The sequence below is a fragment of the Nipponia nippon genome, unplaced genomic scaffold (assembly GCF_047370975.1).
Source record: "Nipponia nippon isolate SJK-2023a ecotype South Korea unplaced genomic scaffold, ASM4737097v1 scaffold_2, whole genome shotgun sequence".
Taxonomy (NCBI): Eukaryota; Metazoa; Chordata; class Aves; order Pelecaniformes; family Threskiornithidae; genus Nipponia; species Nipponia nippon.
Window position 1 is genome coordinate 58090742 of NW_028262336.1, and position 20081 is coordinate 58110822.

Here is a 20081-nt window from a genome sequence, read left to right on the forward strand (position 1 = left end):
TTATGAAGATGAACGTTGTTTGTGTTTGAGAAATGTGAGTGTCACTGTGTGTACCTATGCATGGTGGATTTTAGATTCTTAGTGCAGAATCACGCTTTATTACCTCCATACAGGTGTCCCCATTCTGTCCCCAAATGGGCAAAGTCTACCAGCCTGTCCCAAATAAGTTTTTTATTACATGACGTAACACAATACGAAAATAGCTTGTTTATGTTTCATCAATCATCAGTCCCATAGGATTGATGGTAAAGTGGCATAAGGACCTACACTGAATAAATAAGAAGAGTGTACTGGAGGTTTAAATACTTATACTATGTTGGCAGAATCACACTCATGTCATATGAGCTAGGTATGATTAATGTTGAGTATTTGGCAACAGAGCCTTACCGTTTCTACTAAGGCGCAATTGCCGAGTATCTGTTGGCGAAGCATACTAGAGATGATCTTCAACAGCAAATCTGAGCTTCTTTTTAATGTTCAAGTAGTAAATGGTAGAAAGATGAAAGGAGTAAAATTCTGCTAAATGATCTATATACATGTTTTAATTTATAAATATACATAGACACTTACGCACTTGCACATTATGTTTTACTTAAGACAGTGCAGTCTATGAAACTATGGCCTCCTTAATTAGCTTTGATTTCATTTGATATTATTTTCCTAGATTGATTCCCTCACAGGCCTTGGAGTGGTTAAAGTAGAATGTGGATCACAATTTTCTGTGGCTCTTACCAAATCTGGAGCAGTATATACGTGGTAAGTACTTTGTATTAGTTATTTTGACAGTCTTAGATGTAACCTTGTCTGCAACAGGTATTAAGTGTTATACTGCCTTCACTGTTTTGATTCCCCCCCAATCAAAAACTTTTTTGAGTTCCTCTGCCTTGATTGGTAGTAAAATCTGCCACTTTGGGGAACATTTTATAGTGCTATTTGAATGAAAAATCAAAGTATTTTATCTTGGAGACCTAAGCACAGAGTTGTCATTCCAGGCATTGACCACTGCAAGGTGTAGAAGTTCCAAGGAGGTCAGTAGAAGTATAAGCCTGAAGTGTCCTACAGGATGGAAGACGATAGCATAAATCAGATTCTCGTATATTATCAAAATTGCGTCTAGCTTGTGGTGGCTGTAGTCTGAGAATTTGATTTTAGTTCATTGTTTTAATCTTCCTATGCCATTCCAAATTTTGTAGTTTAAACTACTAGACTTAAGTGTTTAAAAAGACTAAGCAAAATACATCCCCAACATCCTTCTGCCCCCTTGTTTGCATGGCATTAGAGAGTTCCTTAAACTGTACAAAGTTCCAGTCTCTGAGCTCTGTTTTTGCAGATGAATGCTTCTAATACTTGACCCTTTTAAGAGGGGAAAAAACCAAACCACCCACTGCAAAAATGGTAAAAAGACCTACACAGAATAAGTAGGAACAGCATACTGGATGGAGGTTTAAGAATTTTTACTGTATCAGCAGAATCACATCCATGTTGTACAAGCTAGGGATGATTAATGTTGAATATTCGGAGGATATTTTGGTATTGGACTGTTTATAAATACACCTACAGATCAAATATCAGACACAGTCTATCATTGCATTTTTTCCACAATTAAAACACGGTTTTGAAATGTTTTACTTTCTCTGTGCAGGGGCAAAGGAGATTATCATCGGTTAGGCCATGGATCTGATGACCATGTTAGAAGACCACGACAAGTGCAGGGACTGCAAGGAAAGAAAGTCATTGCAATTGCTACTGGGTCTTTGCACTGTGTTTGCTGCACTGAAGATGGTATAAAAATCAAATCATTTACTTAGTTCTCAGTACTGAATTTGAAAAAACCAAAACTTTATTTTTTAGTCAACTGTTGGTAGATTGTTGCTAAAAATGCTGGTCCTCTATGTGTATGGACATAATTTGTGTTTGCAGATGTTGCATATTTCTTGAGCAGCAAGCATGTCATTGATTTAAAATGATCACATAAAACCAACTGAAAGTTTTTAATTAATAAAAAATCAAGAGTTTAAGTTTCATGAATGCTGATGGTCAAAGAAAAATATAGAGCTCTAAAAGTAATTACAGATTGGTCAAGCAGTAGAATGAACAGATTTGTTTTTTTTTTTTGTCACAGGGTCTTCTGAGCCTGCTGAGGTGTTTAACTTGCTAAATGAAGCACTGCACAAACAATATTGCTTCTTACAGAGCAGGTTGAGATACCGAATATTCTTTGTAGCAGACTCACTCCCACATTTAATTAATAAGTCTGCACAATAACTGAGTGTTTTATAGGTGCTAGTGAAATAGGATATAGCTGCAGAAAATGGATGCTCAGAAACAAGGTTGCTATTTTAAAAATATTTTCCAATTATCTTGCAACAGTAAGCACCCATTTTAGTGTCCTCCCTAGTAATACAACCTATTACAGGATCTTTTCTTTTGTCTCATACAAAATGTTAAGCTTTTCTAATTCTTTTTTAATATCAGCTTTTTTTGCTATGAAACTCTCAAATACAGGCTGTTTCTGGTTTATCTGTTGTTATTCTTCTGCTCTACCATTTCTTCCTGTTCTGGAACAGAACTTTTAAGTTATACAAACTATGAGGAAATAAATGCATCTTATACTAGCTGCTCTACATAGACCATGTGCCTAACTGTGTCGTTCAAGATTTATCTGCACTAGACAGTGGATTTCAGGATGGCCATCAGTCCTAGCAATCTTGATTACAGTCCAAGGCCTCGTTTGGTTAAATGATTTATAAATGCTAATTTAAAAAAAAAGGCAAAAGGCTTCTGTCTTTGCTTCAGAACAATTAATTATTTTTATTGGTTTAGGGGAAGTATATACCTGGGGAGATAATGATGAAGGGCAGCTTGGAGATGGAACAACTAATGCCATCCAAAGACCACGCTTGGTTGCAGCGCTTCAGGGTAAAAAGATCAACAGAGTAGCCTGTGGCTCAGCACATACTTTAGCTTGGTCAACCAGTAAACCTGCTAATGCTGGCAAGCTGCCTACACAGGTAATATTTTTGGCTTATTGCATTCAGATTGTGGAAATGTACTTGGTATGCTTATTGCTGATCTTTCAGTAGACATATTTCCTTTCTAAATCCCTGCATAAGCTCGGTGTGCTTTGATTTGGCTTCGAGTTTGAGCCAGTTACTTTAACTTCCATATTTCCAAAGAAGGATTCCAGTTTTCTGAGGCTAGAAAGCCTTTTCATTCAGTTGTTAATCCAATGCAGAACAGTAACTCAGTTTGCAAATTGGTAGGAATTTTAATTCTGTATTCCAGTTATGAAAATCTTATGCCTTCCAAGGGATTTCTTCATTGCTTGCTCTATGTTGAGAAGATTGTTTTTTGAATATTCTGTCTTTCAGCTATAATGCCTGGGTGTAGCAATGACAGGATGTAAAATGTGTCTCTTTATGGATAAAGAAAATTGTAAAATACACAATAGCAAGAATAGTCTAACTCATGTTTCTAATACTTGTTTCAGTTTAGATGGATACTATTAGTATCTCTTATAAACAACTGAATTCCATGTATGAAATTTTGACAGTGTGAATAAGCAAATATCTGAATTTCTAATACAAATTTACCTACAAATCTTATAAATTGTTGTTCTGTTTAATAAAATAAAGTATATAATAATTCTAATTTGCATTTGGATATCATTGCCTTATCATAGGTTCCTATGGAGTACAATCATCTGCAGGAAATTCCCATCATTTCATTGAGAAACAGGCTTCTGCTGTTGCATCACATTTCTGAACTCTTCTGTCCTTGCATTCCAATGTTTGATCTTGAAGGAAGACTTGATGAAACTGGCCAAGGACCCTCAGTTGGGTTTGATACATTACGGGGAATACTGATATCACAGGGAAAGGTATTTATCAGAATGTTTTTAAGGGAGTGATTTGTAACTGTAAGTGAAATGTACTGTTTAAACTGTTTCTGAAGAAAATAGAACTATATATCTCAATTTGTTCTGTAAGTTGTATATCAAATATTTGCATTCTGATTATGCAAATTTCTTTCTTTGTGAATGTGTTCTTTTTATTATGTTTTCCTCAGTTCTTCATCATAGTGCTTTTGTGTGTTGATCTTGAAAATAACTTTACACTGCAGATCTTCTCTTTGTAGCACAGCCAAATTCTTCTAGAGTATTCAGTAGATGCTATTCTGGAAGAAAAATGTAAGATAGGTATGAAATGGTCACTGTCTGCTTTTTATATTTCAGTTGTCATGATCAGGTGATATACTAGTTGATCCAAAGCTCTATGCAGGTACAAACTTGTTTTAGACTGGGCTATAAGTGAAGACAGGATACCTAGGAGTTCAATCTCAAATTGGTAAAGAAAGTGGATTTTTATAGTTTTAAGTAAAGTCAGTCATGAGAAAATCCAGATGATTATAATGCTTCAAGGCTACAACACTTATTCAAAACTTCAGATATGGAAAGCCTTTAAAAACATGACTTGCCTTCAGTATGATCATCAGTTTGGGATCTGAATTTTCTCACTGTCATAGTAACTTGTCTAACAAAAAATGATAACCTTATATAAACAGACAAAATCTGCTGGGAGATATATTTGAAAAGAGAAGCAGTTAAGTTTCCCTCTGCAGTGCTGTTCTATGTCCTTAAATATGACACATGGCCTGTAACTAGACTCCTTAGCATGTATTGTCTCAAGGTCTCTTTCTCTAGACTCCAATAAAATTGTGTAGTAGAGCAATCCAGCAGAATACATGCTTCACAGACCAAGAGAAGACCATGCATTTTTCATCAAAACCTAAATTGGAAAAAACAAAAGGGAAGTCCTAGCTACTCTGTTCATGATACTTTTATATGTTAGTGCTATTAACAGGGAGTCTTTAGGTATGAAGTTAAGTATAGGAATGGGTGTGCAGGAGGCATATTCAACATAATTTACTTAAGAGTCTGCAGAACAGTTCCAGAAAGGCTTCAGATATGAGATAAAATGTGATATCAGGCATATGTTATATCAAAAGCATTCAACAGAGACACCAGAAGTTGCAATACCATATTCATATCTAGGCATTTAAGTCAGGCTTACCTTCAGAGATTCTAAAGACTCTAAAAATCTTTTTACAGCTTGCTTGAAACTGACAGTGTAAAATTAGATCCAAATATTTAGTGAGAGAACCTCAGATACTTGAATTTGCATTAAAAGTTTGGGGTTTTTATTTTTATTTGTTGTTTATTTGTTGCCTTCCATAGCGAGATGATCTCATTTTTTACTTTTTTGATTGTTTTTCTCTGATGTTAATTATTCTCCATATATATATATATTATTCTGGTATAAACTAATTTATACCTGCACTCAGTGGCATGTCGGTTGCTTAGTAATAACTGAATCTGGGTGCAGTACAACCTTTTAAGCCATGGTTTTGAGTGATACAGGAGAGACTTTCTTCTTTACTTTTTTAGTATCCTGACTGTTTCAGGCTTGAATTGTATTCGCACAAATAACATGATCTTTAACTAACATCTCACAGCTTTATCTTCTGTTGCTTTTGTTTATTTTTAGTATTTCAAAAGTATTTGATGCTTGCTTCCATTTCTTCTAAAGAAAGACTCAGAGGTGTTATGCCTTTTTTAGTGTTTTGTGATGTACTCAGAAGGTAATTGCTGAAGGGTAGTGTTGCAGGATTGGTTTCTCTATTCTGCTGAAGAGTCTTTTTTTTTTTGTGAGTTGAACGAAGTATGTGTTTATCTGTGAAATATGTGCAACTCTCTTATTTGATTGCAATTTTGCTACTATTTTAATGTTTTGTATTTTCGTTTTTTAGGAGGCAGCTTTCAGAAAAGTTGTGCAAGCAACTATGGTGAGAGATCGTCAACATGGACCAGTCGTAGAGCTCAACAGAATACAGGTATCTTAAGCTGAGGTTTTTTATTTTAGTATCTGTATGTTTAGCCCACAGTGTTATACATTTGTCAAGTCCCTTTGTTTCAGCTGTTTGGTATTTGAATACTGAAGAGTTGAATTTTTATCAGAGAATTAAACAATGAAGAAGTGAATGCAGCAAGGGCTGCTCATTTTCTTTTCAGTATGTTTTCATCTACACTGTAGTTGTTTGAGGGGAGAGGGACATCTGTTGAAATATTAAGTGAATGATTGAGACTCTAATGAGCAAAGTATGTCATGCTTGGCAAAGGCCTGCTTTTTCGAAACTCACTACATGAGATAATTTAAGAGAGTAGGAATTCTGATGCCTTTCTTAAGTTTCCAAATGGTCAGATGAATTATTCAGCTGTTGCTTTCATAACAGAGAATATGAAGGGGAAAAAAAAAAGTCTTTGAAAATAGTTAAAAATCAGGCTGATTAACTCTTGTCCTTTGTGGGTCATCACATGTGGTCACATTGATTGCAGAATTCTTTGATACAAAAGGGCTTTTTTCCTTATCATTGATGTTAGAAAATGTAAGGTTGTGCCTTAGGCCAGATATGTCTTTTTTCTGTAGATATTTCTGTAACATAGTATAGTAAAACATTGTTTTCATTTAAATGGACTGAAGCCTGTTCTTACAGAGAATCCTTATGCATTTCTTTCCTTTAGTGGTGTGTTTTGTTTTTTTTTTTTATACTGTAAAAAGTAAGAAAACCTACTCTTATTAAGGCTAGAATGGAGAAATTGTGAAAATTTTGACGAATTAGTTTTCTCTTAGTGAACAGAAGTACATCCTGTTGTGACTGGACCTTTTTTCTGCTTATTTGCCATTTTCTGTGGGCACTTAAAATTTCTTGTGGTAATGTTATGTGATTAAAATGTGTTGGTTTAGTTTATTATATGGGAAGTTGAAGCTTGAAGAGAGTGCCAGAGATTTTCTTGATACTTTTTGTGTGTGTGTGTGTGAATTCAGAAAGCCCAATAAAGCAGTGCAAGTATTTAACTTTAAGCAGGAAAACAGTGAGTAGGTTTTGGGCTCATTTCCTAGTGTCCTTCTTCTACTGTTGAGTTAATTAATTAAGATAAGCTTTCTCTTGTATTCCAGTTCACTACTTGAATATGTCTTGAACTCTAGAAAAGAACTGGTAGCTGCAGGGCTTTCCTTCTTCTTAGCTTCTGAGGGAAATGAAATATTGCTGTAACACAAGTCTGTCCTAGATTTAGCCAAGTGAAGGCTAAAGAAGACCATGTTCCTAATCTGTACTGATTACACAGTACCAAGTACAGGTCACAATTTCTTGAGTTAGCTTTTGCAGAGAATGAAGATGTGGTTTCTTAAACTGTTTGATCCTTTATAATATTTAACTGAAGATTCAAAGCTGCTTTACATACTCTTAAACAGCTAATTGTCAATGTTAAGAATTTTCATCTTATTTGCAGTTGTGAATTTAACTGCATCTAGGCTTTAAGATCCCTTTGCTTTCAGAAGACTCTTCTTACAGTTTATATATTGTATGGTACAGTCAATTCTCTTCACCATCTTCCTTCGTGTAAAATAAACAGATAAGTTTTTAATTTAAAGTTGTTTTCCAGATACTGTCTTGTTTTTTAAAATATTTCCTTTTTATTTATTTAATATTTTCCATTTTAAAATATTTCCTTTTTAAAATATTACCTTGTTGTTAGTGGTTTCTTTGGAAGTACCAGAACTGGACATAACAGCTGTCTAACTTGTGGCATAAAAGCAAACACACCACTCCCTTGTCCTGAGGTCAAGTTTTACATGGACCAGATTCCTTTTAGAGTACGTCACATTCACATTATATACTACTTGGCCCTGGATCTTCTCTGTTGGGAGCCTTGTGATAGCAGGACACAGTAGTTTTGTGTAGTCTTCTTGCTCAAGGTGTGTGAAATACAGTGTGATGGCTGTACTGCAACTCACCCAAGTGCCAGCCTGGTATTTCTATAGCATAAAATTGAGGGTAGATGTTTTATGTTTGGAGGTGTAGCATGAGAGCAAGCCTGCGTGCACAGAGACAGTTTGGGACACTGTTAGAGGGCTGCATAGGGCAGAAGAAACCAAACTTGATGCAGTTTTATCCATGTTACTTTTTGGGAATGGTTGTTAAGTGAAATGTTCCAAAACAGCACCTGGGCCTTGCTCTGGAAAGGTGTAATAGAAGTTGTCGAAGACTGAGCCAGAAAGTGAACCAACAGTAACGTGGCTAGACAGGGCTCCAGTGCTTAAGTTTACTTACTGACCCTCTTACTAGCAGACCAGATTTACCTAGTATTTAAGTATTGGTGTAGCTCATGTGGTGTCAAATGGACAGTGTGGTATGACCTATAGGCAAACACATTCATAATGCTGTTAAATCGTATCTTTGCTGTTAGATGAAAGAGATTATCGCAGCAGTTGAAAAGAATTTCCTCCTTCTAAAAGGGAAACAAATTTCAGTTAAGGAGAATGTCTGCTTTCAGGAATGTAATATTGCAAAGCATCTCCTGGTTCAATGTTCTCTACTGTCATGGGAGGAATGTCACATGTATGGCTATATGAAATTTCACTTTAGGAACAGTTTCTTCCTCCTCATTAGGGCTCCTTATTAAATGTGGGTTACAGAAATCTCACTAGCATGATAATTAAAAATGATCTGACCTTAAAGTAGGCACAGCATATCAATGAATGAATTACTTGTTCTTTTGTGAGTGTTATACTTCAGTTTAAATAACATTCGTCTGTCCTGGTTATTGTCTTCTCCCTTATCAAATTGCTTTTAAAGGACACTCATTTCATAACAGCCTTCATTTTCCTACACTGATCAGGTGAAGCTTCTTTGTGTGCTTGTGTGGAATAGTCTTTCCTCATCTTTTTACACTGTATTTTTTCTGTAGCATTTCAGTTTGAGCATAGATAACAAATCTCAAGGTACAGGTGAGACTGTGTCTGTGCTCTTGTAGTTCTCACACTGATACTTCTACACCTCTTCTGGAGATTGATTTCATGACATATCCTTGAATTGTGTTTGCTTTCATAGATCTGTCTTCTTTGTTAACAGTATGTATTTCTCTTTCCTAGATGATTCCAACTAATAAGCTGTCATATTTTTGTAAACTTTTTTATTAGTCTGAGTGCATGGGTTTATATACTACATTTCTCCCAAGTTCTGGTGGGTTGGAGAGAGCCCCACAGGATGGTCAGTATTTCAGTGGGTACTCTCAGGCTGCTTGAGACAAATTTAAAGTTTTGTTCTTCAGATTCAGAGAAAGAACTTAAATTTTGGTCTTTATCACTTCAAAATGCTTTAACCGGATTACAGATTGACTTGAGTGCCTCTCCCCCTTTGTTGCAATGGGTCTGCTCACAATAAGTGATTATTCACTGAGGAAAGTTCTTGAACTTGATTCTCTCACATTTCACTGTGTGCTGCTTTTGAATGGCTGCATTTCTCTCTGGTCCAAGAAATGTTGGTTTTCCACAAGCTAATATCTTCTGATGGCAGACTGTTTTATGAAAATCCTACTTAGGCTCTAATCAACATATTAACTTGTTTTATGCTAAAAAGTTCTCATCAGCAAGAAGGCTAGAACTGTATTTTAAAAACTTGAGATGCTGCATAATCCATGTTTAATAAGGCATGTATTCAATGAGGGTTATATCTGACCCTATTCAGCAAAATAAATTTCACAGGATACTTATTATGTCTCCAAAGGGGATGATTTGAAAACATGAGCAAGATGCTATGCTCCAGACCCCTACAATAAAAAGTTAAAACACCTGTGGTGGATTGTGGCCTAAATCTATTTGTATGAATTTTAGCCATTTTTCAGTGAAGTGTTTTACTCTTTGCTAATAACCTAATAAATTTTAATATGGGCATCTGTCTTTGTCAGCCAGCAATATACTAAGGTGCTGGCAGAAATGCCAATAATCCTTCATGGTGTTCTTGCATTGCTTTGTTAAAAGTCAAATTGTAACCATTTCTGCATCTAAATGATCAGATTAAATGAAAATTCTGTGTTGCTAGTAAACAAATACTAAATTAAATGTATAATAGCAAATGTGCATGCCATCCTATTCAGTTCAGGCAGGATTGCTTGCCTTTTATTGTCACTTGATTAATTTGTATTTTAGGTCTGAAGTTTGAAAAAACAGAGAATTTAACTACTGCTTTCATAGACGTTCTGCTCATCCTTTCCTCTTTTTAAGAGAAGACTCAGTTATTTCTCAGCTTAAAACTTCTTGGGCATCCAAATTTCTTAGAAATCCATTGAATTAAAACCAGCTTGTGTTGATACAGAACATCTTATACATGAGGAGGACTTGAGTGTGTCAGCCTTTCAATAAAACCTGAAAGAAATCTGATGGATGTTTTATCCAAAGCATCAGAAGTATGCAGCATCAGAACAACTGGATTTTGAGATGCATTGTAGGTTGGAGTGGGACCAAATACAGATCAGTGGGATGAGTCTGGGTTATTTCTGAATGAACAGTCTTATGGATATCGGTGAACTACATGCACTGTAGGAGTCCCTTTGCAGTCAGCGCAGGTTGACAATATAAATTGCAGAACACCAAGGGGAAAAAAAAATATCTTGGGTTTCTCTAGCCTTCTGTTTACTTTCCATTTCTTTCCTCTCTATACTGGTGAAATGCTGTTTGTATTCTTACCCACTTTGCATGCATCTCTTGCAGCAAAATACGTTGGATTTTCTTTGCATGCCGTTTCTTATGGATCTTAAAATACACTTTTTTGTAGGTGCCTAAGAAACACATTACTCTGTGTGTGTATATACATACATATTTTGGTAGTGCTTACTCATTTTTAGAGGCTTCTAGTCAGCATCATAGATGCATATTTAAATATTACCATTAATGACTATAAGAATAACATGTATTCAGTTTCCTGGCCAACAACACAGCCTCTGATCTGTCTTATGTATTAAAAACTTACCCAGATTTGACAATTGAATGTGTGAGTAGAGACAGTATGCATTAACTAAGTGGACTGCAGTCCAGAAAAACTGAATTTACCAAGGCATTGGCTGCTTCTTCAGAAATAGGGGAAGAAAATTTTATCAAAAAATTTTATCATTGATACCCCTCTGTCTTTCCATTCTCCTTTAAAGATGAACAGATGTGTTGATGAGTAAAGACAGATGAACAATGAACTGTTTAAAATTAAAGATAAGTAAGGTATTGGTGGTTGGGGGAATGTAAAAGTCTTTACCTAGGGAAGAAAGCCCACAGGGTTGTCAACTGAACTGGTAAAGAATCTTTCTGTCTAGCTGCAGCGGACGCACCTATTGTTTTTGCATGTTTCCAGCTCTAACAGTAAAATTACTAAGGCCTAATCAACCTCCAAATTTTTAGTTTCATTTAAAAAAAAAAAATCATCATTATTGTGGTCAGCTGTGTTTGAACTAAGATTGTCTCAACTAGTTATAACTATGTCAGGTCATAGAAATTACCTAGAACAATCATTCAGCATTGTCAGGTCAGTTCAGGACATGTAGTGGAAGCATCTAGATAACCAGATACTGGTTTTTAGGTTTGTGCAAATCCAAGCATTAGTTGAAAAATGTCTTCTGTTAGAGAGGCACTGGAATTTGCAGTGCTTATAAATGGTGATAATCATAGTAATCACTGACAGCTAAACAGCTATGTCACAGAGAGACGACCTATTGCAGAAGTTGCAGTGCAGCCTATCCTAGAACCAGTAACTCTTTTTCCTTAATGTTTAAGTATTTCCTATTTTTATATCAGAAACAAGCTGACAAAGTATGGGCTGGATGAGCAGTGAGGTGGGCTGAAAACGGCCTGAATGGCTGGGCCCAGAGGGTGGTGATCAGTGGCATGAAGTCTAGTTAGAGGCCACTAACTAGTGGTGTACCCCAGGGATCCATACTGGGTCCAGTCCTAGTCAACATCTTTATTAATGATCTAGATGATGGGGCAGAGTGTACCCTTGGCAAGTTTGCTGATGATACAAAACTGGGAGGAGTGATTGATGCATCAGAGGGTTGTGCTGCCATCCAGAGGGACCTCGACAGGCTGGAGGAATGGACTGACAGGAACCCCATGAAGTTCAACAAGGAGAAGTGCAAAGTCGTGCACCTGGGGAGGAACAACCCCATGCTGGGAGTAATCCAGCTGGAAAGCAGTTTTGCAGAAAAAATCTGGGGGTCCTGGTGGGCACCGAGTTGAACATGAGCCACCCATGTGCCCTTGCCACAAAGAAGGTTAATGGGTGTCCTGGGCTGCATTAGGAGGAGTGTTGGCAGCAGGTCGAGGGAGGTGATCCTTCCCTTCTACTCAGCACTGGCGAGGCCACACTTGGAATACTGGGTCCAGTTCTGAGTTCCCCAGTACAAGAGACATGGACATACCGCAGAGAGTATGGAACATCTCTCCTACGAGGAAAGGCGGAGAGAGCTGGGACTGTTTAGCTTGGAGAAGAGAAAGTTCAGGGGGCATCTCATTAATGTATATTTTTGCATGCGTGAAGAGAGGGTGCAAAGAGGGAGCCAGGCTCTTTTCAGCGGTGCCCAGCGACAGGACCAGAGGCAACGGGCACAAACTGAAACACAGGAGCTTCCCTCTGACCATCAGGAAACACTTTTTCACTGTGAAGGTGACCGAGCACTGGTACAGGTTGCCCAGGGAGGCTGTGGAGTCTCCATCCTTGGAGATATTTGAAATCTGTCTGGACATGGTCCTGGGCAGCTGGCTCGGGGTGGCCCTGCTTGAGCAGGGAAGTTGGACCAAATGATCTCCAGAGGTCCCTTCTGACCTCAACCATCATGTGACTCTGAAATAGTTCTGGCTCCTGAGAGCCTGAGGTTTTAAGTGCTTTCGTCCTCCTGGAGAGGATCAGGATACGTAATAGGAGTCTGTGATAGCTATAGCTAGGGATGGATATTAGATGGTACTGAAAAATACTGTAGTGCTGTAATTTGAAATTTGGTTGTTCTTCTGTATATGTCACATATTTACAAGATACACTGTGGACCTCTGCAAATGTTTCACTGAACACATTAGTATTTTAAAAACATTAATGTTATGGTCTGATCTGTGCAGTGATGCCAGCTGAAATATGTTCTTACAGTGATTTTTATAATGTGCTTACTCAATAGGTAAAGCGTTCTAGGAGTAAAGGAGGACTGGCTGGGCCTGATGGTACAAAATCAGTGTTTGGACAGATGTGTGCTAAAATGAGTTCCTTTAGCCCTGATAGCCTTCTGCTTCCTCATCGTGTTTGGAAAGTCAAGTTTGTTGGTAAGAAGATTCTCCACTCCCCCCCCCCCCCCTATTTTGCACTTAACAGTTTTCTTCAGATTTAGTTTTTTGGAGGCCTGAAGGAAGGAAGGGATATAGGAAAACAATGTATGTGTGTAGGCAGAGAAAGGTGCTTAAAACGTTAGGAAGCAAAAAAGCCTTTTAAAATGATTTTATAAAACATGTCAAGATTAGTGGAAATGTGCCTGTAATTGTCCTCAAATTCCAGGGGCAGCTCCTCTGCTTACAAGAAACATTCTGCAAAATCTAAACCTGTTTTTCAGCTGTCTGAATTGGTAAATAATTCTGGATAGCTGTTTTAACTGGTAGGGTTGTTTTTACAATTCACATATCACTCTGAGCTTTTTGATGAAAATTTTTTAGATTGAAGAGCCATTCTATCTACTGTATGTAACATATATAACATATATATACTTTAAAATGTTACTTAGGAATTGTGTTGCTTTGACTTTCTACCTCTTCTATTTTATTTTGATTAGTGTATAACACAAAAAATGTTAGTTACGCTCTGGCAAAATAGCATTTTTGACACTGTGATATATTGTATCATCTTCTAAATAATGAGATTTACAATGAACTGGAAATATCCAAATATAAACCAAAACATAAAGGTTTTTTATATGAACAGATATGACAGTGTAGCTTTAGTAAACTTCTGTTTACTCAGTCATCCCCATGGAAGAAAATACAGTTTATTTCAATACTTCATTTATTTTTTAAAAGAGCATTTAATTTTGAGCCTTTTTTTTCTCCAAGGTGAATCTGTGGACGATTGTGGTGGAGGTTATAGTGAATCAATAGCAGAAATGTGCGAGGAGCTTCAGAATGGGCTGACCCCTCTGTTAATTGTGACACCAAATGGAAGAGATGAGTCTGGAGCAAACAGAGATTGTTTCCTATTAAATCCTGCTGCCAAGTCCCTCTTGCATATGAACATGTTTCGTTTTCTTGGTAATTTCATAGCAACATTGTGATGTTCTACTTGCATTACATGATCAGAATAGTGGGAATCTAACAAAAAAAAAAATTAAAATACTATGTTTAAACTTACAGGTGTACTTTTGGGCATTGCTATCCGGACTGGCAGCCCTCTGAGCCTCAACCTGGCTGAGCCAGTGTGGAAACAGCTTGCAGGAATGAACCTAACAATTGCTGATTTAAGTGAGGTAAGTATGAAGTTTCTGAGTAGAATATAACTTACAGAAGACAAGCAGACTCTAGCATAATTTTTTCTCCAGTGATTGGCTTCCCTGGTTTCTATATATTTGTGTTTTGATTGGTCTTTTACATTTTGAGCCAGTATATAAGGATGACTTGTACTCACTATTAAACTGTAAATTTACAGGTCATTCAAAAGTATTTAAATAAGCTATTTGAATTCTAGAGCGTTCTCAAATCTTCTCATGGGTTTGCCTAGACAAATGTTTGTGGTCAAACTCCTGCTTTCCAGTAGACCTTTCTGTAGTTGTTACTGCCTGTTGTGCCAAGATGCAGTGCTAGGTTAACGGTTGGACTTGATGATCTTAAAGGTCTTTTCCAACCTAAACAATTCTAGGATTCTAGGATTCTAAGATGCAGTAACTGATTGGGTGCACACGCCTACACTGTTTTGAAGTAAAAGAAAATTAGTTCAAACTACTACTGAAAATAGTTTATGCCCACATACTGAACATCACAAACTTTCAATCTCTGTTTACTGAGCTTAGTAAATGTGGAGTAAGAGTTAGGTCTTCATTACAAAGAAGAGTTCCTTCTCAAATACTGTCACGTAGAAACGTACTTAGTGTAAAAGCATTGAGTCATTTAATTGTCCATAAGGGGATTCCTTTTGTACCTAAAACCAGCATTGGACTTTGTAGACATGATTAAGTTTTTAAGCTTTAGATCCATTTTTTTATCTAATGCAGTTTCTTGGGAAATGCTTCTCAAAAGAATTGAAATCTAGAACACATGTACCCTCCCACATCCCTGCATAACGAAATTTTGTGTAAAATACTAAGGCATTTTATGGCTTTGAAATTCAGTTAGATGGGTTATGGTCAGACATTTGACGATGCTTTTGGTAGATGACACATGATGCACTGCTTTTGGTATGCAAGAGATGCTGTTGTATAGAGCTAGTAAACTGACTTTAACTTGGGCTTGTTATTTTCAAAAGGTCGATAAAGATTTTATTCCTGGGCTTATGTACATTCGAGACAACGAAGCTACTTCAGAAGAGTTTGAGGCTATGAGCCTTCCATTCACTGTGCCTAATGCAAGTGGTCAAGATATTCAGTTGAGTTCCAAGTACACCCATATTACACTGGATAATAGAGCTGAATATGTGAGGCTGGCAATAAACTACAGGTTTGTTGAATAAGTCATTAAAATTATTGACATGAATAAGCATTTTCTTTTAAAAATATGTAAAGGTTTTTAAACAATGTAAACAGTGTTGATCTTCTGATTTCTTTTAATATCTCCAAGGAGAAAAGGTTAAACTTCATCTTTAGGAAACAAAATAAACTAGCAGGTATGGCTCTAGATTTTAATAGCTGTCCTGATAGAGCAGTTTTGGCAGCCAGTTTTACAGGTGGAGAAATGCCCCATCCATCTAGTTCTTCCTATGCAATAAAGTAGTGGGCTTGATCATCAAGTTCTTTGTAAAAAGAGCTTAGATTTAGTACTACTGCTCCCACAGTTTGTTTGTATCATCAGTGGTAGTCAAGAGGAGTCCGAGATGAATTCTTATTATATTCTTATCTAAGTTGGAATACACAAAACAAAATGTTCATTCCCTGGACACCATAAAATAAGTCTGACACCTGTATGCAGAGAAGTAAGCCAAAAGCTGAACATTGCACTGAAATCAGTGGGAAATAGTTGTTCAGGATTTGAGAAGACAGGCCTTTGGTCACTTAAATACCTAGATAGCTAATCTGGACAAGTACATCTAAGAAGAAACCGTAGGCATCTTGTTATGTGAAGCAATGGGCCTAGTACCTATTGAACTATGGAAATTTAGATAATTGGACGAGAAACTGATTCATAGTTGTTTTATTCCTTCCGCCATAGCTAACTGTTTCAGAGAGTGCTTGAGCAAGACTGTATCATCACTATATACTTGCTTATTAGTTTGTAGTTACAGTGTTTGCCAACAACTACTTGAATTACAGTCTTTGTTGTGCTGTTTTGTTTTTTTTTTCTTTTTTTCCTATAGATGGTTATGAACCGATACTTAAACCTGTTTTTGACAGCAGAGAGGAATTTCATTTGGCGTGGATAAATGATATGTCTATATAAAATGTAACATTCCTTTGAAGAAATGTTTTTGTTCTCTTGCCAGTTCTGGCTATCCTCAAAGGACATGGAGCAATTCTAAAGCATTTTCCAATTAAAAGTCCTTTGGGAGAAATATTTACATGTTTAGATTAAGTATCAAATTTTTTAATTATGTGAAGCCCTTGAGAGAAAAAACTATCACCTGAATAGAATCCGTGTGAAAAAGTGGATGCATAAGACCACGTTTGTCCTGACATCTTTGTTTATTTTGGTGATAATGATCCTGGGGCCAGGACTCGTCAATGATGCGAATCTCACCTCCGAGAGCCCTGTAAAACATCTCAGAAATTATTTGACAGGAAAAAAAAAATGCAAAACACAAATCATGGGTGGCAGCATAAGCAGCAGAGTGTTAGACTTATCTGTGTCTCTCTTGAAATACAACTCCTGTCCTCAGACATCATTTAGTTCAGACCCGTTTTTCTTTTACCATTATGTCTGTCTAGTGTTGGGAATGTTCGAGGGCAGAGTTTCAAAGCACAGCTGTTCTTTTCCCAAGAGCGTGTTGTTTCCAAATGGGGTATTGGTTTGTTCTTGCCAGGCACAGCACATGAATAATACTGGAAATGAAATATCCTAAACATTGGGAGGTATCTCTTCATACTGAGCTTGCTGTGCAATATGAATTGGTGTAGAAACTGGTGTAAGTCAAGTGTCTCGTGTGATAAATGTTTATTAATGTTCCTTGGCACATAGCTGGAGACTTGAGGAGAATGGTTAAATTTTTCTTGATATTACAGTAATTGCTAGAAATAATTGCTAGAAGTGGCATTCAAAGAAACTCTGAAAATGTGTCTCTGCAGACTTCATGAATTTGACGAACAAGTTGCAGCAGTTCGTGAGGGGATGGCCCGTGTTGTTCCAGTTCCTCTACTTTCGCTGTTTACAGGATATGAACTGGAAACTATGGTATCAATTTCTGTTTTGCTAACTCTGTCAGACTAACTTGGAGTGAGATTCTTCACTTACATCTTACTAATCCAAAACCCACATTAAATACTATTCATAATGCTTGCTCTGTGATTGCAAACATTTTGTCCAAGGAAAGACTAGAAAATGTTTAGTTGCCCTCTTGGTGTTAATAAGGTTATTTTGATATAGCTGAGGAGTGATGTAATGAATTATTTCTGGAAGAAACAAACAAACAAACAAAGCCAAAAAACCCCCATGAAACAGAGACCTAGGAGGTGAATTGGAGATATTCATCCCAAGTAGAATGTTTAATTCTTTACGTGATTCAGGAATATGAAAGAAAGTTCATTATTGTCCCCTGATGGTATGATGTATATTTAGTAATACTGTAATAGGAGACTATGCACAGCACTTCAAATATTTGAATGTTGATTTTGTCAGTGTAAAAGCTGATTAAATATTTCAAAGAAATGGAGGGAACAAATCACCTGTAATTGATTTGATCAGATTTTTGTAGCTTATCGCTCTGTTTTATTTTCAGGTATGTGGAAGCCCAGATATTCCACTTCACCTTCTGAAATCTGTAGCAACTTATAAAGGCATTGAACCAACTGCTTCCTTGATACAGTGGTTCTGGGAAGTGATGGAATCGTTCTCCAATACAGAGCGATCTCTCTTCCTGCGTTTTGTGTGGGGCAGAACAAGGCTGCCCAGGACTATTGCAGACTTTAGAGGGAGGGACTTTGTTATTCAGGTAAGGTGTGTGGGATGGGGTGTGGGATTTTTATTTTTAAAAGCTGGTAGTGGAGAAGTAGTAGCGTGACATAACAAGAGAACAGACTGAGTTCGTTAAACTGTTTATGCAGCGTTACGTTGTAGATTCGACGGTGCAACAGCGACCTATAATGTGTATAAGTATTTCTGTCTTGACTTGGGCTAGTGGATATTCATTTTATTTACCAGCCATTTGCTTCTCTGGATTTTGGTAGTTTTCCACTGTCGGTCATCAGCTGGTTTTGCTGGCATTTATTTAGCATTTCACTCAGCTCAGTAATCATTTCAGCTAAATTAAAAAACCACAATCGTCAAATCATATTTTGGTATTTGCTGAAGTAATATAATACTTTTTAGATTGTTCCCAACCATATATTCATAATGAATAAAAGCTCATATATGTCTGGTTTTATTTATTTACTTAGTGTAGGGAAAATGGATTTGGTCTTTTTGTTATTCTTTTAAGGAACTTCAGCATCAAATCACAAATCTAACATGCTGTTAAAAAGGATTCTCAAGTATAAGTCTGATATATATTTGTGGTTTGGACAGTGAATCAAAAAGATTATGCTTTTTGTTTTCAACAGGTGTTGGATAAATACAATCCTCCAGACCACTTCCTTCCTGAGTCATACACTTGCTTCTTTCTCCTGAAGCTGCCCAGGTATTCCTGTAAGCAAGTGCTAGAGGAAAAACTGAAGTATGCCATTCACTTCTGCAAGTCTATAGACACTGATGATTATGCCCGGATAGCGCTGACAGGAGAGCCAGCAGCTGATGACAGTAGTGATGATTCTGATAATGAAGATGCAGATTCTTTTGCTTCAGATTCTACGCAGGACTACTTAACAGGACATTAAAAAAATAATATAAGGGATAGTTGTCACAAGCACTGAGGCAAAATGCCTAAATGGCAATGAAGCCGAGGACAGTTTAGGTCTCGGAATATAGAGTATGTAGTCAGAGGGATGGTAATCTTCTGAACATGGGGAAAGTGTGTTTGCTACTCACAGTAGGAATTAAGGGTTACAGCTTAAACCATCAGCTTAGAATAAATGGCACAGTATACGGGCATTTAACATTTATTTTAAGAGCTGAAAGTGGCCCCCCATAATGCTGCACTACATTTAGAACCTTTGTGTTTACTGAAGTGTTGTAAATGTTTATATAAATATGGTAGTGCAGCATCCAAAAGGCAGTGAAACCTTTAAATTGTGGGTGCAATAAGGTTTTTTCATATTAAGTGTTGTGTTCTGTGCATCTTCTTGATTGTATATTGGAAATACTGTGCAACAACTGAATAGTATTATAAATATTTCAATTAACTTTACTAGAAGTTTGTTAAAAATTTTTGAACATTGAATTAACATTATTCCTTGAAATTCTTCTATAGATAATAAAAATGGCCAATAGTTTCACCTCCACCCCGGTTTGTATATTTTAGCTTATGCATTATTTATCTCAAATTTGATACCTTTCTGTGAACAGCATCATAATTCTTATCATGGAAAGTGTACTGTATATAATTTGTGTCATGTAAATGCAAAAGTTATAATTTCCCTCCAAATAAAAGTTCTGCCACAGAAAAAAATAGCATGTGTTTTTTAATGGTAATGCAGCTGTTAGACGGGATGAACATTGCAACGGCTCTGCCAAGAGATGTTTCTGCAATTTACAGCTGTTGACCAAACGTTGCTGGTGTTGCTCCAACAATATGTAGCTATAGCAGGTGCATTGCCATAGGCAGAACATGAGCTATAGTAAAGTCGGAGCAAGTCTACACAACACGCTGATGTCAGTGATTAGGTACACGTTGTTCATGCAGTTGTTTCTAATGCTACTGTTGTCAGTAATGGT

General features: G+C 36.8%; 1 protein-coding gene across 9 annotated transcripts in view; it reads left to right on the top strand.

Annotated features, from left to right (window-relative positions):
* HERC2 (HECT and RLD domain containing E3 ubiquitin protein ligase 2) overlaps nucleotides 1-19815 on the top strand; it is a 116098-nt gene extending 96283 nt beyond the window's left edge. For 7 of the 9 annotated variants that reach the window (XM_087759603.1, XM_087759607.1, XM_087759606.1 and 4 more), the window contains 12 exons: nucleotides 665-756; nucleotides 1643-1782; nucleotides 2824-3011; nucleotides 3683-3880; nucleotides 5809-5892; nucleotides 13052-13193; nucleotides 13971-14165; nucleotides 14268-14380; nucleotides 15373-15563; nucleotides 17342-17447; nucleotides 17992-18204; nucleotides 18812-19815. In XM_087759603.1, the coding sequence (XP_087615729.1) occupies nucleotides 665-756; nucleotides 1643-1782; nucleotides 2824-3011; nucleotides 3683-3880; nucleotides 5809-5892; nucleotides 13052-13193; nucleotides 13971-14165; nucleotides 14268-14380; nucleotides 15373-15563; nucleotides 17342-17447; nucleotides 17992-18204; nucleotides 18812-19084 (1935 nt within the window). In that variant the 3' untranslated portion in view covers nucleotides 19085-19815. Of the gene's footprint in view, nucleotides 1-664; nucleotides 757-1642; nucleotides 1783-2122; nucleotides 2199-2823; nucleotides 3012-3682; nucleotides 3881-5808; nucleotides 5893-13051; nucleotides 13194-13970; nucleotides 14166-14267; nucleotides 14381-15372; nucleotides 15564-17341; nucleotides 17448-17991; nucleotides 18205-18811 lie in introns of those variants that run through there. The other 2 variants (XM_087759609.1, XM_087759611.1) reach the window with 2 other exon arrangements.
* The last annotated feature ends 266 nt before the right edge of the window (nucleotides 19816-20081 follow it).